Here is a 23737-nt window from a genome sequence, read left to right as displayed (position 1 = left end):
GATTGCCTCTATTCTAGTATACAGGATACGTTCGAATAGTTTTCCTACTATATCCAGTAGGCATAGAGGGCGGTAGCTGTTTGCAGCATGTGCTGGTCCCTTGCCTTTCGGCAACAGGACTAGCTTCTGGCTTTTCCACCTTGTTGGGAAGATTCCATCCAGAAGGCATTGCTGGAAGGTGGCCCTGAAGATTTCAGGTCTACCCAGCGCCACTGCTTTTATAACAGCTCCAGGAATACCGTCTAGTCCAGGGGCTTTGTTCGGTTTGATGCGCTTGGCTGCCTCGACGACTTCAAGTACAGTGACGCACTGGAAATCTGGGGCAGGGGCTGCCTCTGTTGGCCTCCATAGAGTGGTTTGCTTTGGGAATAGCTCCCCTACTATGTTAGCCAGGACCCCCGGGTCGGATGGGGTTGCCGCTCTCCTCCTTAGCTTGTTGGTAACAAGCTTGTAGGCGAGGCCCCAGGTATCGCTGTCTACGCTATCCTGCAGCTCCTTAAACGACCGCGCTTTGGCAGCCGCGATGCCGTGCTTGAACTCTAGGCGTTTCCTTCTGAAAGCCTCCAAGAGTTCCGCGTGGTGGGTACTGCCTCTGGCTCGTTGCGCCGTTCTCCTAGCCCTGAGGCAATCAGACCTTAGTTGGCTTAGGGAGGCACTCCACCAGTAAACGGGTGGTTTGCGCTGTGCCTTATTTTTCCTAGGCATGGTTGCGTCACAGATTCCTTCGAGCATAAACATGAGGCCTGCCGCCATACTCTCTGCGTCCCCATTTGGGATTTCCAGGGAATTGATCTGATAGGCCAGCATGGCCTCATCGATCTTCCTGGTGTCCCATGCTCTCCCGGCTGTTCTGCTCTGCCGTCTCCCGGGCATGCCCTCCGGGGAGAGACTGAAAGAGATCAGGGCGTGGTCGCTCAGCGTCATGACGTCATGGACCATCCAGTTGTTGATGTCCATTAGCCCTCTGCTGACAAAGGTAACGTCAATAAAGGACGTACCCCTATCGTTGTTGAACGTCGACTTCCGTCCGTCGTTCAGCAGTATAAGGTCCAGCATTTCCATGGCGTCAATCACAGCTCGGCCTCTGGCGTTGGATTTCCTGCTGCCCCATTCCACTGCCCAGGCATGAAAGTCGCCGGCAACGACCTTCGGGCTTCGCCCTCTAGCATGGTCCACGAGCGCCTCCAGGAACTCCTCGAACTGATCGGGGGTGTCGCTCGGCGGAGCGTAGCAGCTGTACATGTGCACGTGTTTTACCCTCGCATAAGCGATACCCCGCATAGGTAAAGCCGCCAGTTCCTGGACGTGGAGAGAGCTGCAGCAGTTGATAGCTGCTTTACCTGTCTCGTCAAGGATCATGGATGATTGTCCACTACCAGAGACGTAGGGTTCGCTTAGGAGCATGATGTCTACATTGAGTTCAGCCGCAGTCTGGGCCAGGAGGCTCTGAGCAGCTGCGCAATGATTGACATTGAGCTGTACTACGCTAATATGGCCGTGCATTGAGGTGGCTCTTGGCTTCTTTTAGGGTCGCTTTGTAAGTCGGGCACGCAAAGCTACCCGTCGGGTGGTTTCTGTCCACCTCGCTGCTGCAGATCAGGCATTTTGGTGCTGCAACGCACCCCTTTGCCTTGTGCCCACGCTCACCGCATCTAAGACAGCAGTCTGCCCTGTCGGTGTCCTTACAGGTAGCTGATCGGTGACCATAGCCCAGACACCTGTAGCATCTCGTGGGTCGGACGTCCTGGGTGAAACGACATCTTGACCATCCAACGATTAAGGTTCCCTGTTTAAGGACTGGTATCGCCACATTCGCAGCACTGAGGCTATCTGCGTGCCATCCCGCATTCTGCGAAGGCCCCTGATATCTTCAGGGTTTATCTGCAGACCCTGGAATTGGGCGACCATGTAGCTGTGGAGCTCATCTGCTGTCGTAGCCTCGTCCAATCCGCTGCAAGATAGAGCTATTTTTTGCGCTCCCGTGCGCACAGAGGCCAAGTCATTGAGCGCCGCTTCCAGGTCGCTCTTAAACTTGGGAACGCTTTCCGAAGCTTTCCCCTCTACCTCAAGCAACAGCTCACCTTTCTGCGTTCTCCGGATTTTACGTACGTGGCTGCCCAGTTCGCTAAGGCTCGGGTCCGATCTTAGCTTCCGAAGCATCTCTGCGTACGAAGCCTCTGCTGTCTTTTTTACAATGAGTGCCTCCGGTTTTTTACGCAGGCGCGTAGGCTTCACCTTGGTCCACTCTGCACCCGTGCTAGCATTCTTGGCGACAGATGCGTAGCTGCCTGGTTTGGACTCGTTAGTTCTGGATGGCGCCTTTTCTTCACCGTTGCCACCCAATGTAGGGTTGATCGGCTTGGGCGCCTGGGCGTTTGGCACTTGCACTTTGGGTACCTGCGCCTTTTTAGAAACCTTTTTCGAAGGCTTTTGTACTTCCGTCTGGGTAGCACTGCTCTTCAAGCGGTGCTCGCTAGACGTACCTTCGTACAGATCTATCGCCCTGTTGTTAAGGGCTGAGAGTTCGGACGCTATGCCCTTTGTCTCTCGTGTCACGTGCCGTTGGGTCTCGAAAGCGGATAGCAGGATGTTTATCTTGCCATTCATCCTGGTGAGAATGCCCCTCAGGTCCTCGTTCTGGAGAGCCGTGGTTAGGTCCGAAGACCGATGAGGGGAACCAGCTGGGGACTTCCCTCCCGTCTTTTGCGATGGCACGGCGATGTGGTCCATCGACTTCTGACTTGTCGCGGTCGTAGATGCTGTAGGAGCCAAGTTCTCCACCTCTACAGCATCGCTGCAGTCGCTAGTCAACGGCGGCTGGGAGCCTGCATGCTCACCCCTCGCCACCGACAGGACTGGGATTCCGTCACCATGGGACGGGTTACCGACTCCTCTGGTGGGTGATCTCGAAAGTCGGGAGCTCCTCCTGAACGGGTCGTTACGATCAGGGGGACTGCCCCCCACTGAGCTGTCCATCAACTGGGGGATGGCCTAAGGTTACCTAGGCGAAGCACCAGCCTTAGAAAGGGGTTCCCACGTGGGCCACGGATTTCCCCATGGCTTTTACTGATGGAGGTTTGTACCGCCTCGTCTCGGACACCAGAGCCTCTGCTTAGGCACCAGCACGGTGAGAAGATGATTTTTGGTCTGTCCGCGACCTTTGTGCCTTTTCCCCTTTCTAACGACTTGTGCGCTCCCAGTAACCAGTTACAAAATTCAATTAAATTAAATTTCAACGGTTTAATTTTGAATTTAATTTTGAATTTCGCGCCCTACTGTCGCAACACAACACTGATCACACGGCTGATCTGGCAACGCCGCCCTACTGTCGCAACACAACACTGATCACACGGCTGATCTGGCAACGCCGCCCTCTTCAGATCACCCGTTGCGCCGAGTTGGCAGCGCTATCAGCTGTTTTATCCGCTGCAACAAACGCCAGCTAATAATTTACCTATTTACCTGAAACAGGCGCGCAACTAACTCGCGGGATTGCAGCGCAACGTTGTGGCGCGACTCCACCGTGTTGTTCTGTCAGTTTGCCGCACTCACCGGCCGACACAGCTTCAACAATTTCGAATTTTTCGCGCAGCGTTACTTTAAGACGTCCGTCTTCACGGCGATGTAGACGATGTGTGAACTTGAAGGAGGTGTTCCAGAGGCTACGGGCGGCGAACCTGAAAGTAAATGCGGATAAGTGCATATTCTTTAGGAAGGAGCTACAATACTTGGGTCACCGCGTGACGAATCAAGGTAATGGAACGGATCCTGAGAAGGTAGCGGCAATAGCGCAACTGAAGCCGCCAGGAAACGTGAAGGAGCTGAGGAAATACTTGGGAGTTGCATCGTGGTACAGACGCTTCGTGCCTGATTTTGCGACGCTGATACAGCCTTTGAATGCGCTCCTAAAGAAGCAGGCAAAATGGAAATGGGAAGACGCCCACCAAGGCGCATTCGAGGCCGTCAAGGCCAGACTGGTCGCCGACCCGATTCTCGAAGACGTTTGTGTTACAGACGGATGCCAGCGACTATGGGCTGGGTGCAATCCAGGGTGCTCGAGGCGAGCGAGTAATCTCCTACTCCAGTAGAACGCTGAACACAGCGGAGAGGAACTACTCTGCAACGAAAAAGGAATGTTTAGCAATAGTATAGGCTGTCAAGAAGTTGAGACCGTTCCTGGAGGGTTACCAATTCAAGGTCATCACGGACCATATGGCTCTGAAATGGCTGAATAACATCGAGAGTCCGTCCGGCAGGATAGCGAGGTGGGCGTTGGAGCTGCAACAGTACGATTTCGAGATCTCGTACAGGAAGGGCCAGCTGAACATCGTCGCCGACGCGCTTTCGAGACAACCACTGCAGAAGACGAGCCGAAGAGTGAGCGTGGAGAACGACGAACAACCGAGAGAGCAGCAGGGATGTAGGTGGTTGGAGGAGATGCGAAGAAAAGTGAAGCAGCAGCCACAAAAATTTCCGGACTATTTGGAGGAAGACGGCAAGCTGTACCGGCACATACTGCATCGGGCGGGCAACGAGGAGGTGGCATCGTGGAAGATGTGTGTACCGATCGGGCAGAGACAGCGCGTCATGACCGAAAACCACGACATGCCAACTGCAGGACACTTGGGAAGCCGCAAGACGATTGCAGCTCGGTATCATTGGCCGGGAATGCATCGAGACGTAAGAAAGTACGTGCGAAACTGCGAGAGCTGCATGAAGTACAAGCCCAGCCAGCTACAGGCGGCCGAGAAGATGTTAACACAGGTGCCGGCAGAACCATGGGCAACCGTGTGCGCAGATTTCGTGGGCCCTTTGCCACGATCGAAGCATGGAAATTCGATGCTGCTGGTCCTGGTGGACAGATTTTCAAAGTGGACCGAGATCGTCCCTATGAGAAGAGCGACCACTGAGACGCTGCGAAACTCCGTTCGAGAGCGGATAGTGGCCAGATACGGAGTGCCCAAAGTGATGATCATAGACAACGGCGTGCAGTTCACAAGTAGGGCGTTCAGGAAGTTTCTGGAGGAGCTGGGGGTACGACACCAGCTCACGGCTCCATATACACCGCAAGGGAACCCTATGTGAAAGGGCCAACAGGACCGTCAAAACAATGATCGCGCAATTCACAGGTGCCGATCAGAGGACATGGGACGAGCACTGGCCGGAGCTGCAGCTGGCGGTCAACACAAGTGTGGCGGAGACCACAGGATACTCGCCGGCGTTTATAACGCAGGGAAGGGAGCCGAGGCTGCCCAACGTGTTGTTTTACGAAAAAACGCCGAAAAATTAAAAGAAATCTTCGAACTGGTGAGGAGAAATATGGAGAAGGCAGCACAGGATCAGGCACGACACTATAATCTCAGAAGACGGCCATGGAAACCCAAGGTGCGGGACACAGTATGGGCCAAAGAGCACCACCTGTCAAAGGCAGCCGAAGGTTTCGCGGCAAAATTGGCCTCAAGATTTGACGGGCCGTACACGATAAAGAAATTCACGTCCTGGAACACAAAACGACCAAGAAAGAAAAGACTGAACACATCAGCGATCTGAAGCCGGGAAGCGCGGGCGCGCGCGAAGTGCATCGAGTTGGCGGATAGCAGTGCTGGTAAACGGCAAAGCTCCCAGGTCTAGCAGTGCTGGTCGGCTGCACGAGTCCCCTGGCATAGGTGGCGCTTTCTTCTCAGTGCATGCACTGACAAAAGCTAGCAGCTACGGAAGTCACCTAACGATCTGTTCTCCGGGCGTAGCATACATAAATGGGCGGCCAACGGTTATCCTTGGCAACATCCCATGGAAACCCGGAGACAGATCCATAAACCGAGCAGGAGAGGCAGAAGATGAGTGTAAAAAGTCAAGGAGCAGACCAATAGCAAAGCTCCCCGCGTAGGCGGCACACTATAAACTCGGGGCTCTGGCGACCGAGCTGGAGCGGTATATCTCCCACCGTCGCAACTTTTTTTTGCCCTGCTCGGACTAAGCAATACAACAAGTGCACCCAGCAAAGAAGAAGAAAGCTTGGCGTTGGGAAGCGACATCCCCCCCTACCAGAGCTCAACTAGCAAAGCGGGTTAAGACCCCCCAGCTAGAAATCGAGGAGATGGGAGCAATCCTGGACGACTTCCTGATGAAGGTCAACCATAACGGGGTGAGGAGCAATAACCTGGCTATGAAGAACTCATTCGCCAGATTGAAGGAGCTCCAATTAAAGCTGCGCACTAGGCTGCCGGAGGCGGAAAAATCGCAGGTCGGACGCACGGCAAGAGCAGATGCTAGTCACGAAGAACCGTGCAACGGTAAGGTTAGTCCTAAGCCAAAGGATCGCACGGCGCTGTCTGCGAAGAGAGCCCAGCGACCCGACCACCAGAACGCTGCGGGACTGTAGCGGGAATGAAGTCGCAACCAAGATTGCAGCAACCGCCTGGACCGCGCAAGAAGAGACCGCCGAGGGAGAGGCCAGATGCGCTGGTTATCACCCCCTCAGCTGGCTTACCGTACAGTGAACTGCTGTCGATGGTCACAAGAGGGCAGGACGCTAGGCTCAGGGCCATCGGGGAGAACGTAACAAGGGTGAAGAAGACGGCCAAAGGCGAACTGCTCCTCGCGCTACGTGCCTCTGCCCAAGACTTGACGCAGAAGCTCAAGATGGACATGGGAGCGGTGCTAGGAGACCGCGCCAGCCTTCGCGCGTTAACTCAATCCAAGGTATTCGTGATTCGCGACCTCGACGAGCTCACTACGGAAGACGAGTTGAAGAGTGCCTTGGAGGCCCAGGCAGAGATCCCTGCAGCAGTGGTGGGAGGCGAGTATACGGAGGGGAAAAGCTCCGTTACCGGTACGGGCCCACGGAATAACGGCACAAGGAGCAGAAGCAAAAGCGACGTTTCGTCGCGGAGAGCGCGGCTCGAGCTGGTCCTTTCAATTTGAGATCACCATGGCACGTTTTTCACGCCCGGGGAGTACGAGAGACCGGCGCCGGGGAACAGCCCGGGGCGATATGGAGTAGGGATTCCGATTCCTACCTCCAGATCCTGGCGTCACCCCTGGTGTCGCGATCTCCATCCCCGGAAAGTGTGGAGGACCCGGAGGAAATTCCGGACGTCGAACTCGAGGACGACCAACCGATGACGGAGACGGAGGGCGCGGCCGAGGTCATCACCTCGGAGAGCGAGGAAGACGATGACGGAGGCGAGACGGTCACGCCGGAGGTGTCACCAGACGAGGATGAGACTGCGCGGATGGCTTACCGGAGCGTCCGACGGGCTACGCAGGGCCAGGGACGGATAAGCCTCGGAGTCGCGCCACCGACCGAGGATCCGGTGGACATGCTGACACCGCCGCGGCCGACGCCGGCGCAGGCGCCGCTGCTGACGCCACCACGGCCGACGCGCATGCCGTCAACACCACCGCCGCAACCTCGCACGCCGACACCACCACCCTAGGAGGGGAAATTACCACGGTATGACAGACAACAGGCGTGGGAGAATCCACAGGCACACGTCGGCCAGGTGGTCCGCACGATCGAGATGGGAGGGCGTCTGTGGCACCAACAGTCGGTGACGTGGACGTGGCCCGCATCGAAGGAGACCGAGCACGCGCCGGAAGCCCGTGTTTGGGAGGAGGCGGAAGAGATCGGCTGGAGAACACCGGACCAGGAGTCACGCGATCCGCGATTACGCGCCCGAGGCCTCTGGTAAGAGGCCAGAGAAGGAGGTTCCGAGGGAGGAGAGCCCTGGAGAAGCAAACCCGGAGAAGAGGGAGTGCTGGCCTGTACCAGGGGTGGCGCCGCCACCACCAAGGCTGCCGAGGCAGACGTCGTGCCCGGAAGCGCGGCAACCGCCGCAGCGCCCATGCCACTGCAAGCAGGCGTCGCTGGACGAGCAGAGGTGGAGAGAGATGCCAACGGAAGACTGGCTGCTCCGGGTGGCCGAGGAAGCGGCTCGACAAGGGGCACGGAAGCGAAGAGTGCACTGGACCAAGTTATTCGAGCTTGGCGGGCAGCGCTATCGCCTTAAGGTAAGGAGGGGCGGGGAGGTAAGGGAATTAGGCCACCCAACGACCGTCCAGCGAACGGCCGTTGCCAGCAGCGGAGAAATGTTTACATTACATTTCAACAGGAAACCCCTACTCCTCCGGACTGGGTAATAGGAGCACGACATCAGCAAAGAACTAACCCACTCAAGTATAGGCAACACAGCACTTCACATTTTCGGCCACCCACTTCAGAGTCTGCGACGCAGCATTTATGGTTTAGACTTACACATGTAAATTTAAGGCACACTATGTATTTCCTATTTACTCTTTTCAGCGGAGGTCTCGATTGCGACCGCCGCTGAAATAAAGATCAGTTCAGTTTTGTCATCGAACAAAGAACAAACGTTTTTTTCTCCAACCAACTTCGGAACTTCGGGCAGCTACACTAAATCCTCAACACCAAGCAAGACTTCCTAAAGGACTTCGCATCTTTAAACATAACTGGCGCAGCCGACGACTACGAACCGGGATGGGTCGCTTCATAATGTTGTTATTGTAAGCATACACATACACTAGTAATGGTTATCTGTGAGTAGTAAAATTTTGTTTTAAATTATTTCTGAGCATAAAAAATATTAAAAGAAAATAACGTGCGACATGGGAAGCAAAAAAAGGAAGAGAGCAAGTAGACACTTTACTGTGGCGTTGTGATAAAAGTGATAACTGTGCAGTGGTAAAAATTATTTGGCGAGACAAAGAAAAATTTTGGTGATATTATAACCAAACAAAAAGAAAAGAATATTAATAAATAAAGATAAATAATAAAGGTCGCAAAGAATACGAAATAATTTTATATTGGCCAAATGATTTTTGATATCCACGGTGCATGTGTCACTTAGCTTGAGTCGTAGCTTGACCATTTTTGTGTGACCACATTCGTCTCGGTGACGACTTTTTCATCACGGGGGGAATTTACAGGGCGCACAACAACACCAGTTTAGTCGAAGTTAATAACTTTTCCGTGGAACAGAAGAGGTTCGTTTTGGATTCGATGTTAGAGGTAAAGGAATTTAATGAAGACGAATTCGCCTACGTTAAGGTGATGACCAATAACATCGAATACAGGGAGGAAGATCCATCTTCTATACTCGACGCCATTCGTGTGGAGCATTTGAATGATGAAGAAAAACAACAACTTTATCGATTATGGAGAAGATTTTTAAACCTAGTGTTTCGGGAGGGGGATAAACTCTCATTTACAAACCAGGTGAAACACGAAATAAAGACGACAGACGAAAGACCCATATTTTGTAGACCATTTAGGTTCAGTCCAACGGAATCTGCGGAGATCCACAATCAGATAGGTAAACTGTTACAGCAAAACATTATTAAACACAGTCATTCACCGTGGAGCGCCCCAGTGTTTCTTGTTTCTAAGAAAATGGACGCTTCAAATACAAAGAAGTGGAGAATGGTAGTGGATTTCAGGAAACTGAACGAAAAAACGATTAAGGATAGGTATCCCATGCCCAACGATGTACTCGACAGAATCGGTAGGGCGAAATATTTCACGGCATTGGATTTGGCCAGCGGGTACCACCAAATTGAGATGGCTCCCAATGACACACCTAAAACGGCTTTCACGGCACTAGGGGGGCATTACGAGTTTGTTCGTATGCCATTTGGTCTCACAAACGCTCCAGCAACATTTCAAAGAGTTTCATAATTTTTTCACCATCCTTACAAGATCACATCACCCATTTGGACGCAGTGTTTCGCAGATTAAGTCAGGCTAATTTAAAGATTCAACCAGATAAATCGGAATTTTTAAGGAAGGAGATTGAGTATTTGGGACACATTGTCACGGAGGATGGAATTAAGCCAAACCCCAAGAAGATTGCGGCGGTGAAGGCTTTCCCAATTCCGACTACCAGGAAGGAGATCAAATCCTTCTTAGGCCTTCTGGGATATTATAGAAAATTCATTCGGGATTTTGCCAAAATAACGAAACCAATGACACAGCAGTTAAAGGGCAAAGCACCGGTATTAGTATAGGAAGAGTTCAAAAGATCGTTTGAAACGTGCAAGACCCTGCTGTGTAACGACCCTTTGCTGAAATACCCTGATTGCAAGAAACCCTTTATATTGACAACAGATGCTAGTAATGTGGCGATAGGTGCGGTACTGTCACAAGGTACGGTAGGTTCAGACAGGCCAGTTTCCTTTGCGAGCAGAACACTAAATCCATGGGAGGAAAATTATTCCACCGTGGAGAAAGAAATGCTAGCAATCATTTGGGCCACCAAATATTTCCGTCCGTACCTGTTTGGTCAAAAATTTAAGATCATTACGGATCATAGACCGTTAACTTGGTTAATGAATTTTAAAGATCCAAATTCAAAATTGGTCCGATGGAAACTCCAGCTGTTGGAGTATGATTACGAGGTTGAGTACAAGAAGGGACCACAGAATGTAGTAGCTGATGCGCTAAGTCGCGTAAGAATTGAAACTAATTGCATATCCAACCCAACGTCTCAAGATGAAATAATTAAGACAGCCGATAGACCATTAAATGAATTTAAATCACAATACACTTTTGAACTTGGAAATGAAGACAGGACTAGGATTTATATTCTATTCAAAAACAAATTTAGACGTTAAAGTCAAGTTCGACTTGCCCATAATGACCGAAATGTTGAAAGAAATTCTTACGCCTAAAAGATTACACGCTATTTTCGCAGCCGACACTAGGAGTTGTATAAATGTGGTAAAATCCTTAAGACACTATTTTTGTGTCTTGGGTATACCAACAAAGCTAGTGTTCGACCAGGGCACGGAATTTTCTGGAAAGATTTTTACGGATTTTTGTAACCAATATAATATTGAGACACACGAGACTTCGTTCCAACAATCTTCTAGTAATTCTCCAGTGGAGAGATTACATTCATCCCTTACTGAAATTTACAGAATAATCTTTGAAAACAGGAAGGCTGAAAAGTTGGATTGTGACCACGAAGAAATATTATGTGAAACGCTAATTACATATAATAACGCCATACATTCAGTTACGAAATTCACGCTGTTTGAATTATTTTCGGGGAGAACACACGTGTTCAATAAAGAAGTTTCTTTCGATACTGAACACGATTATTTGCAAAAATTAAATGAATTCCAAAACACATTGTATCCTAGAGTCAAAGCTCAATTACAGCAGAAGATGGAGGCTAGAATTGAGAAATTAAACAAAGATAGGGCCCAACCAATCTCAGTAGACCCAGAAGATATAGTTTTCAGAAAGGAGAATAGAAGAAATAAACTCACACCTCGTTTTTCAAAGCATAGAGTTCTAAAAGATAACAGAATCACGCTAGTTTCAGCTAGAAAACAAAAATTACACAAAGCCAGAATCAGAGACCAAATTATTAAGAAACAAATCCCTATTGATCTTTCAGGTTCACTTCCATCGCAGCCAAGACTTAAAAGTACAGAATTTAGGCCTTTCATTGCCTACCCTTACTAAAGATTAACCTGGGACAAGCTAGAGTTGTTCAGTCCTATAAATTCCTTGTCCACAGAATTAACCTCCAGGATTTTATCGATGGTACGATCAACTTCAAGAGAGCTATTAACAAGCTTGAGAGGAACACACACTCGGAGTTTGCAATCGAAAGCTTAACAACAACGGTGGGACAATTAATGGATAGGGTGGAGACATTGTTGCCAAAGAAGACACAGAAGAGGGGGATTGGTTAATGGATTGGGAAATGTAATTAAAATCATAACAGGGAACCTAGACGCCTCAGATGGACTCAAAATTCAAGATAGTTTAAAGACAATCTCTGAGAATCAGAAAGACTTCACGATGAATGTAAACAGGCAGGAGGTGATTAATAACGACATTTTGAATAGATTCGACAACATAACGGAACACATTAATAGGGAGCAACAAATAATCAACAAATTTTTGAAAAACTATAAAGGTAACATGTTTAAGACTGTTAGCGCTGAACACCATCTTCTACATACTATGCAATATGTCTCTAGAATAAATATGAATTTGGATATTTTATCAGACCATTTAAAAAATATAGAGGACAGTTTGTTATTAGCCAAACTAAAGATCGTACCCACTTTTATTGTATCCGAGGAGGAAGTGGGTATAATCAGAAAAGAGTTTAACGACCCGGAGTTACGGGAGCTTTCGGATGAATACAAATTTCAAATGTTAGAATTAGACACTTTCATGATTGGAATTAAGATACACTTTAGAATAAGAATACCTACATTTAAGCAACACTTTTATAAATTCACACACATTATTCCATTATTATTATTATTATTTAATTGTACCTAATTATATGGCCTATTTGAATGCTAAGGAGGTCTATTATTTTTCCGAATTATGTAACAAAGTCTATAAATATTATATTTGCGAAAATACAATGTCTATCAAAGAGGATGTCAAAGCCGAATGTCTCAGTAGCATCCTTACGATGGAGACGGCAAAATGTAAAACGAAAGATATGGGTAATCAAGAAATAATAACTGAAATAGAACCAGCACATATTTTAATTTTAAATACACAAAACACTATTATTGAATCTAATTGTACCACAAACATATCCATAAAGGGATCCGCTTTAGTAACGTTCGAAAATTGTAAAGTATTCATAAACCAAATTCCTTATGACAAGGAAATATCATTATATGAAGAAAAGTTAGATGCCCATATTCCAATTATAAAGAATATAAATTTCACCGAGAGTACAGAAGACATTAATTTACACAAATTAAATTTAAGATCCATCCACGCCAATAACTCGATCATTTATTGGAAAAAATTCACAACAACAAATCTGGGAGCATTATACATATTACTAATAGTTGGAGTAGCGACGACAACATGCCTCATCTACACAAGGAGGAGGGTGGAATTTACTACAGTAGCAGAGCCAAGTTTCGTGACGACGACTCCCTCGTTGTGGCCGTCACTTCAATCCGGGAGGGGAGGAGTTACCGGTTCCAACCGGCACACAGACCCTCCAGCAAAGCCACCCCGGCTTACCCTGGAATTGGTACAAAGTAACCAAAACATAAACACTGGGTTGAATTAGGCCACCCAACGACCGTCCAGCGAACGGCCTTTGCCAGCAGCGGAGAAATGTTTACATTACATTTCAACAGGAAACCCCTACTCCTTCGGACTGGGTAATAGGAGCACGACATCAGCAAAGAACTAACCCACTCAAGTATAGGCAACACAGCACTTCACATTTTCGGCCACCCAATTCAGAGTCTGCGACGCAGCATTTATGGTTTAGACTTACGCATGTAAATTTAAGGCACACTATGTATTTCCTATTTACTCTTCTCAGCGGAGGTCTCGATTGTGACCGCCGCTGAAATAAAGATCAGTTCAGTTTTGTCATCGAACAAAGAACAAACGTTTTTTTCTCCAACCAACTTCGGAACTTCGGGAAGCTACACTAAATCCTCAACACCAAGCTAGAATTCCTAAAGGACTTCGCATCTTTAAACATAACTCGCGCGAGGGGGTGACGCGGGGCCAGGCACGCGGGCCAGCATACGACGCGGGGCTGCTGCAGGCGCGGGACGAGGAGGCACTCGCAGACGCAAGCGGGCCTCAATGGGAAAGGCAGGCAGACCTCCAGGGGCGCGCGGGGCCAGGGGCAGCCGCCCCCGGAGCATGAAGGGGCATACATGTGTTGGTGGAGCTGGAAGCAAGAGAGGATTCGTTAATATGGCGATACGCAAGAAAACGTTAGACGTACCTATCATTGAGCAGCTACACCGAAGCACGTGAGAAAAGAATTGGGATGGTAACGCCCCGATAGCGACAATCGGTCGATAGTATGATCGATAGGATGCTCATATGCGTCCACACTGGAAGCAGCGATCGGCACGAGATGGAAACGCCGGAATATCGATAGTGGCAACGCCGCGTACCGATATCGATAACAAGAGTTCGGCGATGTGGAAAAATGGATGAGCGATGAATGGAAGGCGGGAAAATTTGAATGTCGAACGGATGGAGCAGAATAGACAGCAGCACGGGATGGAAGTAACAAGGAAGCTGACTATACGAAGGGACACCTGGGCGGAGAACCGCAGGGATCATCAGTTTTTAAAAACTTCCAAAGGAAGGGGGAGATGTAAAGAGTCTTAAAACTCACCACAAATCTCGTGTAGGGGAGCGGCCTTGCAACAGCCGCGATGAAGGGCAAAGCGGAAAGACCGTGAATTAACGGTAACGGTGCGTGAGCAAAGAGGAGCGTCGGAGTGTTAACGGAAGGATCTCGGAAGTGTGAACGCGCGGTCAAGTCAGAAGGAAAGGAACCGTGCCAGCATCGGGCGGCAAGAAGCCCGAAGGACGCGGAAGGACGATCACCACAAGCAAGTGGAGATCCTGGGAGTGGAGGAGAAGGATCTGGCGTGTCGCAAGGATCAGTGGAGTCAGTGGCCAGCAAAGGTGGTCCCAGGACGAGTGTTGCCTCGCCCACGGACGATACACCCTGCACCATAACATCCTAAATCAGTTCCGGCCGGCAGAAGGACCTTCAGAAGGGAAGGCAAGAACTTGACGTGTCCGTAAGGGTCAGTGGTCTGTACAGGTGGTCCCAGGACGAGCGTTGCCTCGCCCCAGGACGATACAGCCTACCCCATAACATCCTAAGCCCAGACCGACCGGCGGGTGGTCTTCCAGAGGAGACGACTGCGACGTAGCGGATTCGAGAAGGACAGTGGAGTCAGTGGTCGGCAAAGGTTGTCCCAGGGCGAGCGTTGCTTCGCCCAAGGACGATACACCGTGCTCCATAACATCCTAGTCCCGGCCGGGCCGACTCGTCGTCCACGTCAAGGAGCAAGCAGTACCACGGTGGCAAGGCGTTGCAGGAGAAGCGCCGCAGGAGTAGTGAGATCTCCAAAGATATAATATAAGAAGTGTAATATCGGAAGTGTGAACGCGCGGTCAAGTCAGAAGGAAAGGAACCGTGCCAGCATCGGGCGGCAAGAAGCCCGAAGGACGCGGAAGGACGATCACCACAAGCAAGTGGAGATCCTGGGAGTGGAGGAGAAGGATCTGGCGTGTCGCAAGGATCAGTGGAGTCAGTGGCCAGCAAAGGTCGTCCCAGGACGAGCGTTGCCTCGCCCACGGACGATACACCCTGCACCATAACATCCTAAATCCGTTCCGGCCGGCAGAAGGACCTTCAGAAGGGAAGGCAAGAACTTGACGTGTCCGTAAGGGTCAGTGGTCTGTACAGGTGGTCCCAGGACGAGCGTTGCCTCGCCCCAGGACGATACAGCCTACCCCATAACATCCTAAGCCCAGACCGACCGGCGGGTGGTCTTCCAGAGGAGACGACTGCGACGTAGCGGATTCGAGAAGGACAGTGGAATCAGTGGTCGGCAAAGGTTGTCCCAGGGCGAGCGTTGCTTCGCCCAAGGACGATACACCGTGCTCCATAACATCCTAGTGTAGTATGTGCATATATCGAGGGTACACTGTACCAACACTTAGTTGCATTGCATAAATAAATAACCCAAGTGAGCGTGATATAAGATCACCCATTTATGCATCAAGCTAAGTCAGCATTCCCACGCTGGCCGCTGGCCATATATGCGCATAAGCTCTCTCTCTCATATATAACATATATATACGCTGCTCTTCTGCCGCTGTCGACGGCGGCGCAGTCGACAGCTTTCTTATGTATTTAGGCTAAGATCAATTTTGATGAACAATAAAGTGGGAGTTTCGAAGAACAATCTGAAAATGACTGACGTGCTTGCCTGGTGTTGATCGATGTATTACATGGCGGCCGTGAGGCAGGAGCCTGCGACCTGAGGACTACTGAGGAAATGCTTCTAAGACGGCCGATTGGATTTAAGAATTCGAAACAACGACAACAAGTGTGAGAGGTAGGCCGCCCCTTACACCAGCGCGGGAGACCTAGAGACGGGACACTGATGGGAAAAAGGAAAAAAATACTGAGTGAGTAGAGTGTGGTAATGGGCAAACGCGGATGTCAGAAAAACAAAATAAATAAAGGTATAGCACATATTAAGTGGCTATCATATACAAATAAAAGACCGCCCCATGGGCAACGGCACAGAAATTAACTGCCGAATTAGACTTTCTGAAAGAAAACCGCCAGCAAAGAAAGCCGAATACCACAACTCACTCAGCAAAAATAGAAATAACCAATGAAGAAATAATCGAAAATTCACCATCTCCCAAACCGAAAAGACCCGACGTCTGCCGCAACAGCAATTAGCACGGCATCCTGCGAGGATAAGAAAAATATAAAGGATTCCACCGGCGCGCCGCACACGACAACAGCGAATGTCTACAAAGCCGACGTTCGAACACCCTGCTCCTGTCGAGCAAAGGGATCTGCCAAGTCTCAAAGAGGCAATAGAGGCAGATCCGTCGCGGGACCAAAGCCCTTGACCATACAGGAGTACAAGGCACGGACTGCAGCGAGGGAGCACCCACCTAAAAAGAAGAGGGGTGGCCGCCGGATTAAGTTGCTCAGCGCCCGGAGGCTCAACATCGAACTACTGAAGACGGCAACTAATGAGGAAGACCGGCAGCGCTACAAAGAGCGCCTTGCAGCCATCAATAAACAACTTCGTGGTGCGAAGTAAAGCGGCGGGCTGCTTATACGCCATAGCCTCAACCGCCAAAATATTCTATTAATGTTGTCGATGCGGTTTCCGCTGCAACAAAATTACTAACTTATCAGGGACCCATTTCATAACTAACACATTATACTCAGTCTTAAACTTAAAATAAGTAATAATATTGTAAAATTGCAAATTGCAACCGATGTAAACTGAGTATAATGAATTCATCCATCAAGAAAAAATATGTTTAATAACAGTTTAGACCTATTAAAATTTCGAACTATATTTATATCTGATCGAGATAACAATAATTGACCAATTCTCAAAGTTAAAATTCTATTTGTACTTTTGATATACATATAAAGACTAATTTTCCCCATATCAAAATGGGACATAAACAGTCGAAAGCGGACGACAACACCGCAAATGTTGTCAATACAATAGAAGTCGTGGATACAACCCCACAGTTAAACTCAATGTACTTACTACTTTTGATTTTAGTTATCCTATCAGCCTTTAACCTGGCCTTAAAACTTTATCAGCTTCACAAAAGATCGTTGAAAAAGACTTACATGAGTCGAGCCAATGATTAGACAAAATCTAATAGAAACTACACCAAAAGGGTACAAGTGCGATTACATCGCTAAAATGTACATACATGGAATGGCTAAACTTAACCATATCCATAAACAATATTAGAGATGCTTTTGATAAATCCTATAAATGTATTAATAAAACCGCGCTGATAAAAACTCAGACGCTTATTTTTCACATAAAGGTATTGATAACACAATACAACAAATTACAAAACCTGATAATAACAAACAAAAGCAAACTCACTGAAGAACATAAAGTCCAATGCTTCAAAGTTCTCAGTTCATTTGGTAAAAGACTACATAATACCAGTGTTAGACACAGTATTATAATAGAAGTCCCAACAGAACTAACCAAAATAGCAGAATTCGACGAAAGCCAGTTAAGAGACTTGGACGAGTCGCAGCCGCTAGAAGATTTAGATATCGAAAGCGATATCGAATCAATAGAAGAATTAAAATTTAATACCGTACAACCAAATACAGGAAACATGGCCAACGCATTAGAAGCTCAGAGAGCATACGTTAAACAGGTATCTGCCACAGTACCTGAATTCGATGGTAAGAAACTCCATTTAAACAGGTTTGTGACAGCACTAAAGTTGACGGATCTAACTAAAGGAGATCAAGAAACTTTAGCAGTAGAGGTCATAAAGACCAAAATTATTGGCCCATTAAACTATAAAGTAGAACATGCGACAACGATACAGGCAATAATTACCATATTGCAGGCAAACGTAAAAGGCGAATCGCCTGACGTTATAAAGGCCAAATTAATAAATGCCCAACAAAGAGGCAAGACCGCGTCTCAGTACGTTACAGAAATAGACGGTATGCGTAAGCAGCTCGAGGCAGCTTACATAGACGGCGGATTAGACGCCGATAATGCTGACAAATTCGCGACTAAAGAGTCGATATCAGCAATGACCAAAAACTGTGCCAACGAGGCACTTAAAATGATCTTAACTGCAGGTACATTTAGTACATTCAACGACGCAATGGAAAAATACATACATTGCAGTACAGAAATAACCGGCAATTCGAACACAGTCTTATTCTATAATGGGAATAATAGACGTGGCAATTATAATGCCTACTATCGCGGTAGAGGCAGAAATAATTATAACCGGAATTATAACCAGAATTATAACCAGAGTTATAACCAAGGTTATAATAATAACAACAGAGGTCGCGGAGGCTACCGCGGCCACGGTAATAACGGAGACGGAGGTAACCGAAGGGGTAACCAAAGTCATAATAATAATAACAACCGAAATGTGCGTAGCGTACAATCGGAAAACAGCCAGACCCCCTTAAGAGATCAACAGTAAAAGTGTTTAAAGTAAACCTAAATCTGAGTATTTTCATTAAGACAAACAACCAGGAAACAAACACAGTTCTTACATTACTAATAGACACAGGGGCAGAAATTTCGTTGCTAAAAGCCAAAGCAAAGGAATATAATAATATAAATTTCAGTAATATATCAAATATTACAGGTATTGGGCAAGGAACCATACAGTCTATAGGAACAGTAGATCTTGACATACGCATTCAGGATGTTCTGGTGCCACATGAATTTCACGTAGTACCTGAGAATTTTCCGATACCATGCGATGGCATAATCGGTATAGATTTTATCAAGAAATACAATTGCGTATTAGAGTTTCAAAATAACAAAGACTGGTTCACAATAAGACCCAATAACTTCAGTAGACAGATTAGTGTACCAATTACACATAACTTAGACTCCAACACACTCTTATTGCCAGCTATATGTGAAGTAATCAGACAAGTCAAATTACTCACTAACGAAAAAACGGTGGTAGTACCAAATCAGGAGCTGCAACCGGGTATAATAGTAGCAAGCACCATTGCCGATAGCAAAAACGCATTGATTCGCATTATAAATACAAATAATAAAGACGCCATAATAGATGGCGCGAAGATCAAATGCGAATCAATGAAAGACTATGACATTTTTACAACACCAGTAGAAAAGGAAAATAGAACTGAAGAAATTTTAAAACAATTAAGATTCCCTAAACAATTCAATAATGTACTAACTAAGTTATGCACCGAGTTTAGCGATAGTTTTGGTCTAGAAACAGAACCAATATCGGCTAACAATTTCTACAAACAAAAACTCAGATTAGGGGAAAAAACACCGGTCTATATAAAAAACTATCGCATGGCAGATAGCCAAAAACCAGAAATCGCCAGACAGGTAAAAAAATTAATAGATGATGGAATAGTTGAACCATCAATGTCTGAATATAATAGTCCATTACTTTTGGTTCCAAAGAAACCACTTCCGAATTCGACGGAAAAAAGATGGCGATTAGCAGTTGACTATCGTCAAATAAATAAGAAACTATTATCAGACAAATTTCCACTTCCAAGAATAGAAGATATTCTTGATCAATTAGGAAGAGCAAAGTATTTTTCATGTCTCGACCTAATGTCTGGATTCCACCAGATAGAACTAGAAAAAAGGTATAGAGATATAACGTCATTTTCAACAGCCAATGGCTCATATCGCTTCACGCGACTACCATACGGACTGAAAGTAGCACCAAACTCCTTCCAACGTATGATGACACTTGCATTTTCTGGTCTTGAACCATCGCAAGCATTTCTATATATGGATGACTTAGTAGTAATAGGTTGTTCAGAAAAACATATGCTCAAAAATTTGACTAACGTATTCGAGCTATGTAGACGACATAATTTGAAACTACATCCAGGGAAATGTTCCTTCTTTATGAAAGAAGTAACATATTTGGGTCACAAATGTACCGATAAAGGTATACTCCCAGATGACACCAAATATGAAGTTATAGAAAAATATCCTATACCAACAGATGCCGACAGTGCTAGGCGTTTCGTAGCCTTCTGTAATTATTACAGACGTTTCATTAAAAATTTTTCTGATCATTCACGCCACTTAACGAGGCTTTGTAAAAAGAATGTCCAATTCGAATGGACAGCAGAATGCAATAATGCATTCGAATATCTTAAAAGAGAATTAATGAAACCAACATTATTACAGTACCCAGATTTCGACAAAGAATTTTGCATAACAACCGATGCTAGTAAACAGGCATGCGGAGCGGTACTTACACAAGATCACAATGGTCAACAACTTCCAGTGGCATACGCTTCAAGAATGTTCACTCAAGGTGAAAGTAATAAGTCCACTACAGAACAAGAATTAACGGCCATTCATTGGGCCATAAATCATTTTCGACCATACATATATGGCAAGCATTTCATGGTAAAAAGCGATCATAGACCATTGTCATACCTATTCTCTATGAAAAATCCAAGTTCAAAACTCACTCGTATGAGGCTGGATTTAGAAGAGTATGACTTTACTGTAGAATATCTTAAGGGGAAAGATAACCATATTGCGGACGCCTTGTCTCGCATAACAATAAAAGATCTGAAAACAATCAACAGAGAAATATTAAAAGTTACCACCAGATCAAAAGCTAAACAGGAAAATTCCTGTAAAGACGAAGCAATTGTCAAAATACAAGAGGAAAAAGAGCAAACAATAGAAAAGCCCAAAGTCTATGAAGTTGTCAATAATAATGACACAAAGAAATATGTTTTAATCAAAATAGATAAACACAAGTGTTTATTAAAACGAGGAAAAACAATTGTTTCACGCTTTGATGTTGATGACTTGTATTCTAATGAAACATTTGATCTAAATCAATTCTTTCAAAGGCTTATTTCAAAAGCCGGAATGCATAAAATAACAAAAATGCGAATATCACCAAGTGAACAGATGTTCCAATTTGTATCACTAAATGAATTTAAAATAAAGGGCAACCGAGTACTCGAAAAAGTAGAACTAGCTATTCTACAAAAGGTGATAATTATAGACAAAAATGACGAAGCTCAGATTAAAGAAATTTTGACAAAATTCCATGATGATCCTATAGAAGGAGGCCACACTGGTATTTCGCGAACCCAGTCAAAAATCAAAAGATTTTATTATTGGCCCCAGATGACCAAGACAATTTCAAAGTATGTAAAGACTTGTTTGAAATGTCAACAAGCAAAAATTACAACACATACGAAAACTCCATTAACATTGATGCCAACGCCAGCAACAGCATTTGATACTGTTTTAATTGATACCATTGGTCCACTACCGAAATCGGAAGACGGAAATGAGTATGCAGTTACAATCATATGCGATCTAACCAAGTTTTTAGTCACTATTCCAACACCGAATAAAAGTGCTAAAACAGTTGCAAAGGCTATATTTGAATCATTTGTACTGAAGTACTGTCCAATGAAGACGTTCATTACAGATCAAGGTACGGAATACAAAAATTCACTTATGAATGAATTATGCAAATATATGCATATAGAAAATCTAACATCTAGCGCTCACCATCATCAAACTTTAGGAACAATAGAAAGAAGCCACCGAACTTTTAATGAATATATACGTTCATACATATCGGTTGACAAAAGTGATTGGGACATTTGGTTACCATATTTCACTTATTGCTTCAATACAACACCCTCAATAGTCCATGACTACTGCCCATACGAACTAGTATTTGGCAGACTACCCAGACAATTCAAAGATTTCAGTAAGATAAACGAAATAGACCCAATATACAACTTAGATGACTACTCTAAAGAGCTTAAATGCAGACTAGAAATGTCGTACAACAGAGCAAGAAGAATGTTAGAAAAAGCAAAAGCGGATAGAAAATTAAGATATGATAGGAATACAAATAATTTAGAATTAAAAATAGGAGATAAAGTATTACTTAGAAAAGAAACAGGTCATAAGTTAGATAAAAGATACGAAGGTCCTTATGACGTAGTAGATATAGGAATAAATGATAATATAACCATTAAAACAGGAAGTAAGAAACAACAAATAGTACATAAAGGTAGGCTAAAAAAAGCACAAATAGAATGAAAAAAAAAAAAAGGGCAATCAATGCCAAACCTTTCATAATAAAACTTAAATAACGGCCTGATCAGCCAAAACAATATAACAAAGACATAGATATAATCGAATTTTTATTAATTCAAAATACATACATATTTTTTCTTTATTCATTTAAAAATTCTATATCATAAATAATGTTAATTCATTAAAAATAATATTTAAGTAATTTTTATTTTTGATAGAAAATAACTTCATTTCTTTACGTTATTTTAAAAAAGGGGGGAGGTGTAGTATGTGCATATATCGAGGGTACACTGTACCTATAAATACACAGCAACACTTAGTTGCATTGCATAAATAAATAACCCAAGTGAGCGTGATATAAGATCACCCATTTATGCATCAAGCTAAGTCAGCATTCCCACGCTGGCCGCTGGCCATATATGCGCATAAGCTCTCTCTCTCATATATAACATATATATACGCTGCTCTTCTGCCGCTGTCGACGGCGGCGCAGTCGACAGCTTTCTTATGTATTTAGGCTAAGATCAATTTTGATGAACAATAAAGTGGGAGTTTCGAAGAACAATCTGAAAATGACTGACGTGCTTGCCTGGCGTTGATCGATGTATTACACTAGTCCCGGCCGGGCCGACTCGTCGTCCACGTCAAGGAGCAAGCAGTACCACGGTGGCAAGGCGTTGCAGGAGAAGCGCCGCAGGAGTAGTGAGATCTCCAAAGATATAATATAAGAAACAGCAGAATAAACAGCTATATTAAGAACCCACTGCTTTTCCTTGGTCGGGCAATCACACAAATCATAAATTTGGTGGGACGAACGCACAAACTCTCTAAGCTAGCAGTTGAAATCCGTAGCGAGTGAAATAAGAAAATCCGTTCGTTACAGTTAATCAACGCCAATGTTACAGTGAAAAAAAAAATTATTACCAACAAAAATTATTTTTAACAAAAAAAATATTTTAAACAAAAAAATTAATTTCAACAGAAATCAATGTGAATAGAAACAAAAATCATATAAATTTTTTTTTAAACAGCGCGTACGTTCGCTTTTCATTTTATATTTCCATTCGATTCAAGCGCGAAATTCGACCCGGCAGCCTTTGTCTTTTTTTATTGTTTGTCTGTCTTTGGTCAACTACCACCCACACAGGCAGCTTTTGCATACCTAAGCGAGTTGAACTGCTCATGCAGCCCGGATTCTCACAGTATAGGAATAATAAGCCATACTCCACAGACTCAGAGTCCGATAGCGAAAATCAAGCTCCCCCTCTAAGACGTGTAACCGCGAGTCCCTCTGCAACGCCGATAGATCCAGAACAGCTCAAAGGTGTAATACGGGCAATTGTGGCCAATACTTTAGCAGAGGAGACCGCCAAAAACGATCTCGCACAAAATAAAATGCGTCAGAAAATTTAGGAGCTGGCCAGGGGGTTGGCAGCAGCACATGTTGCTCCCACCTCAACCGTAATTAGAACCCACGAACACATATAACTAAAAGATTTTATATAGATAATATATATATAACTAATATTTTAATATATTATTTTAAATATTTGCCTGAATTCTCGGGCTCACAGGA

The 23737-nt window shown here is 45.7% G+C and overlaps 1 protein-coding gene across 4 annotated transcripts in view; it reads right to left on the bottom strand.

Moving 5' to 3' along the window:
• LOC116800435 overlaps positions 1-4277 on the bottom strand; it is a 31280-nt gene extending 27003 nt beyond the window's left edge. For 2 of the 4 annotated variants that reach the window (XR_004361377.1, XR_004361376.1), the window contains exons 1-3: positions 4189-4277; positions 3729-4117; positions 3463-3677 (exon numbers count right to left, since the gene is read on the bottom strand). Coding sequence is in view for 1 of the 4 variants with exons in the window: in XM_032715373.1 (XP_032571264.1) it covers positions 1777-2976 (1200 nt within the window). In the remaining 3 variants the exon portion in view is untranslated. Of the gene's footprint in view, positions 1-1748; positions 3678-3728; positions 4118-4188 lie in introns of those variants that run through there. The other 2 variants (XR_004361378.1, XM_032715373.1) reach the window with 2 other exon arrangements.
• Positions 4278-23737: the final 19460 nt, after the last annotated feature.

Source organism: Drosophila sechellia, chromosome 2R (assembly GCF_004382195.2).
Source record: "Drosophila sechellia strain sech25 chromosome 2R, ASM438219v1, whole genome shotgun sequence".
NCBI lineage: Eukaryota > Metazoa > Arthropoda > Insecta > Diptera > Drosophilidae > Drosophila > Drosophila sechellia.
The sequence above is the reverse complement of the archived record's forward strand: the minus strand, read 5'-3'. Positions and strand labels throughout refer to the sequence as shown.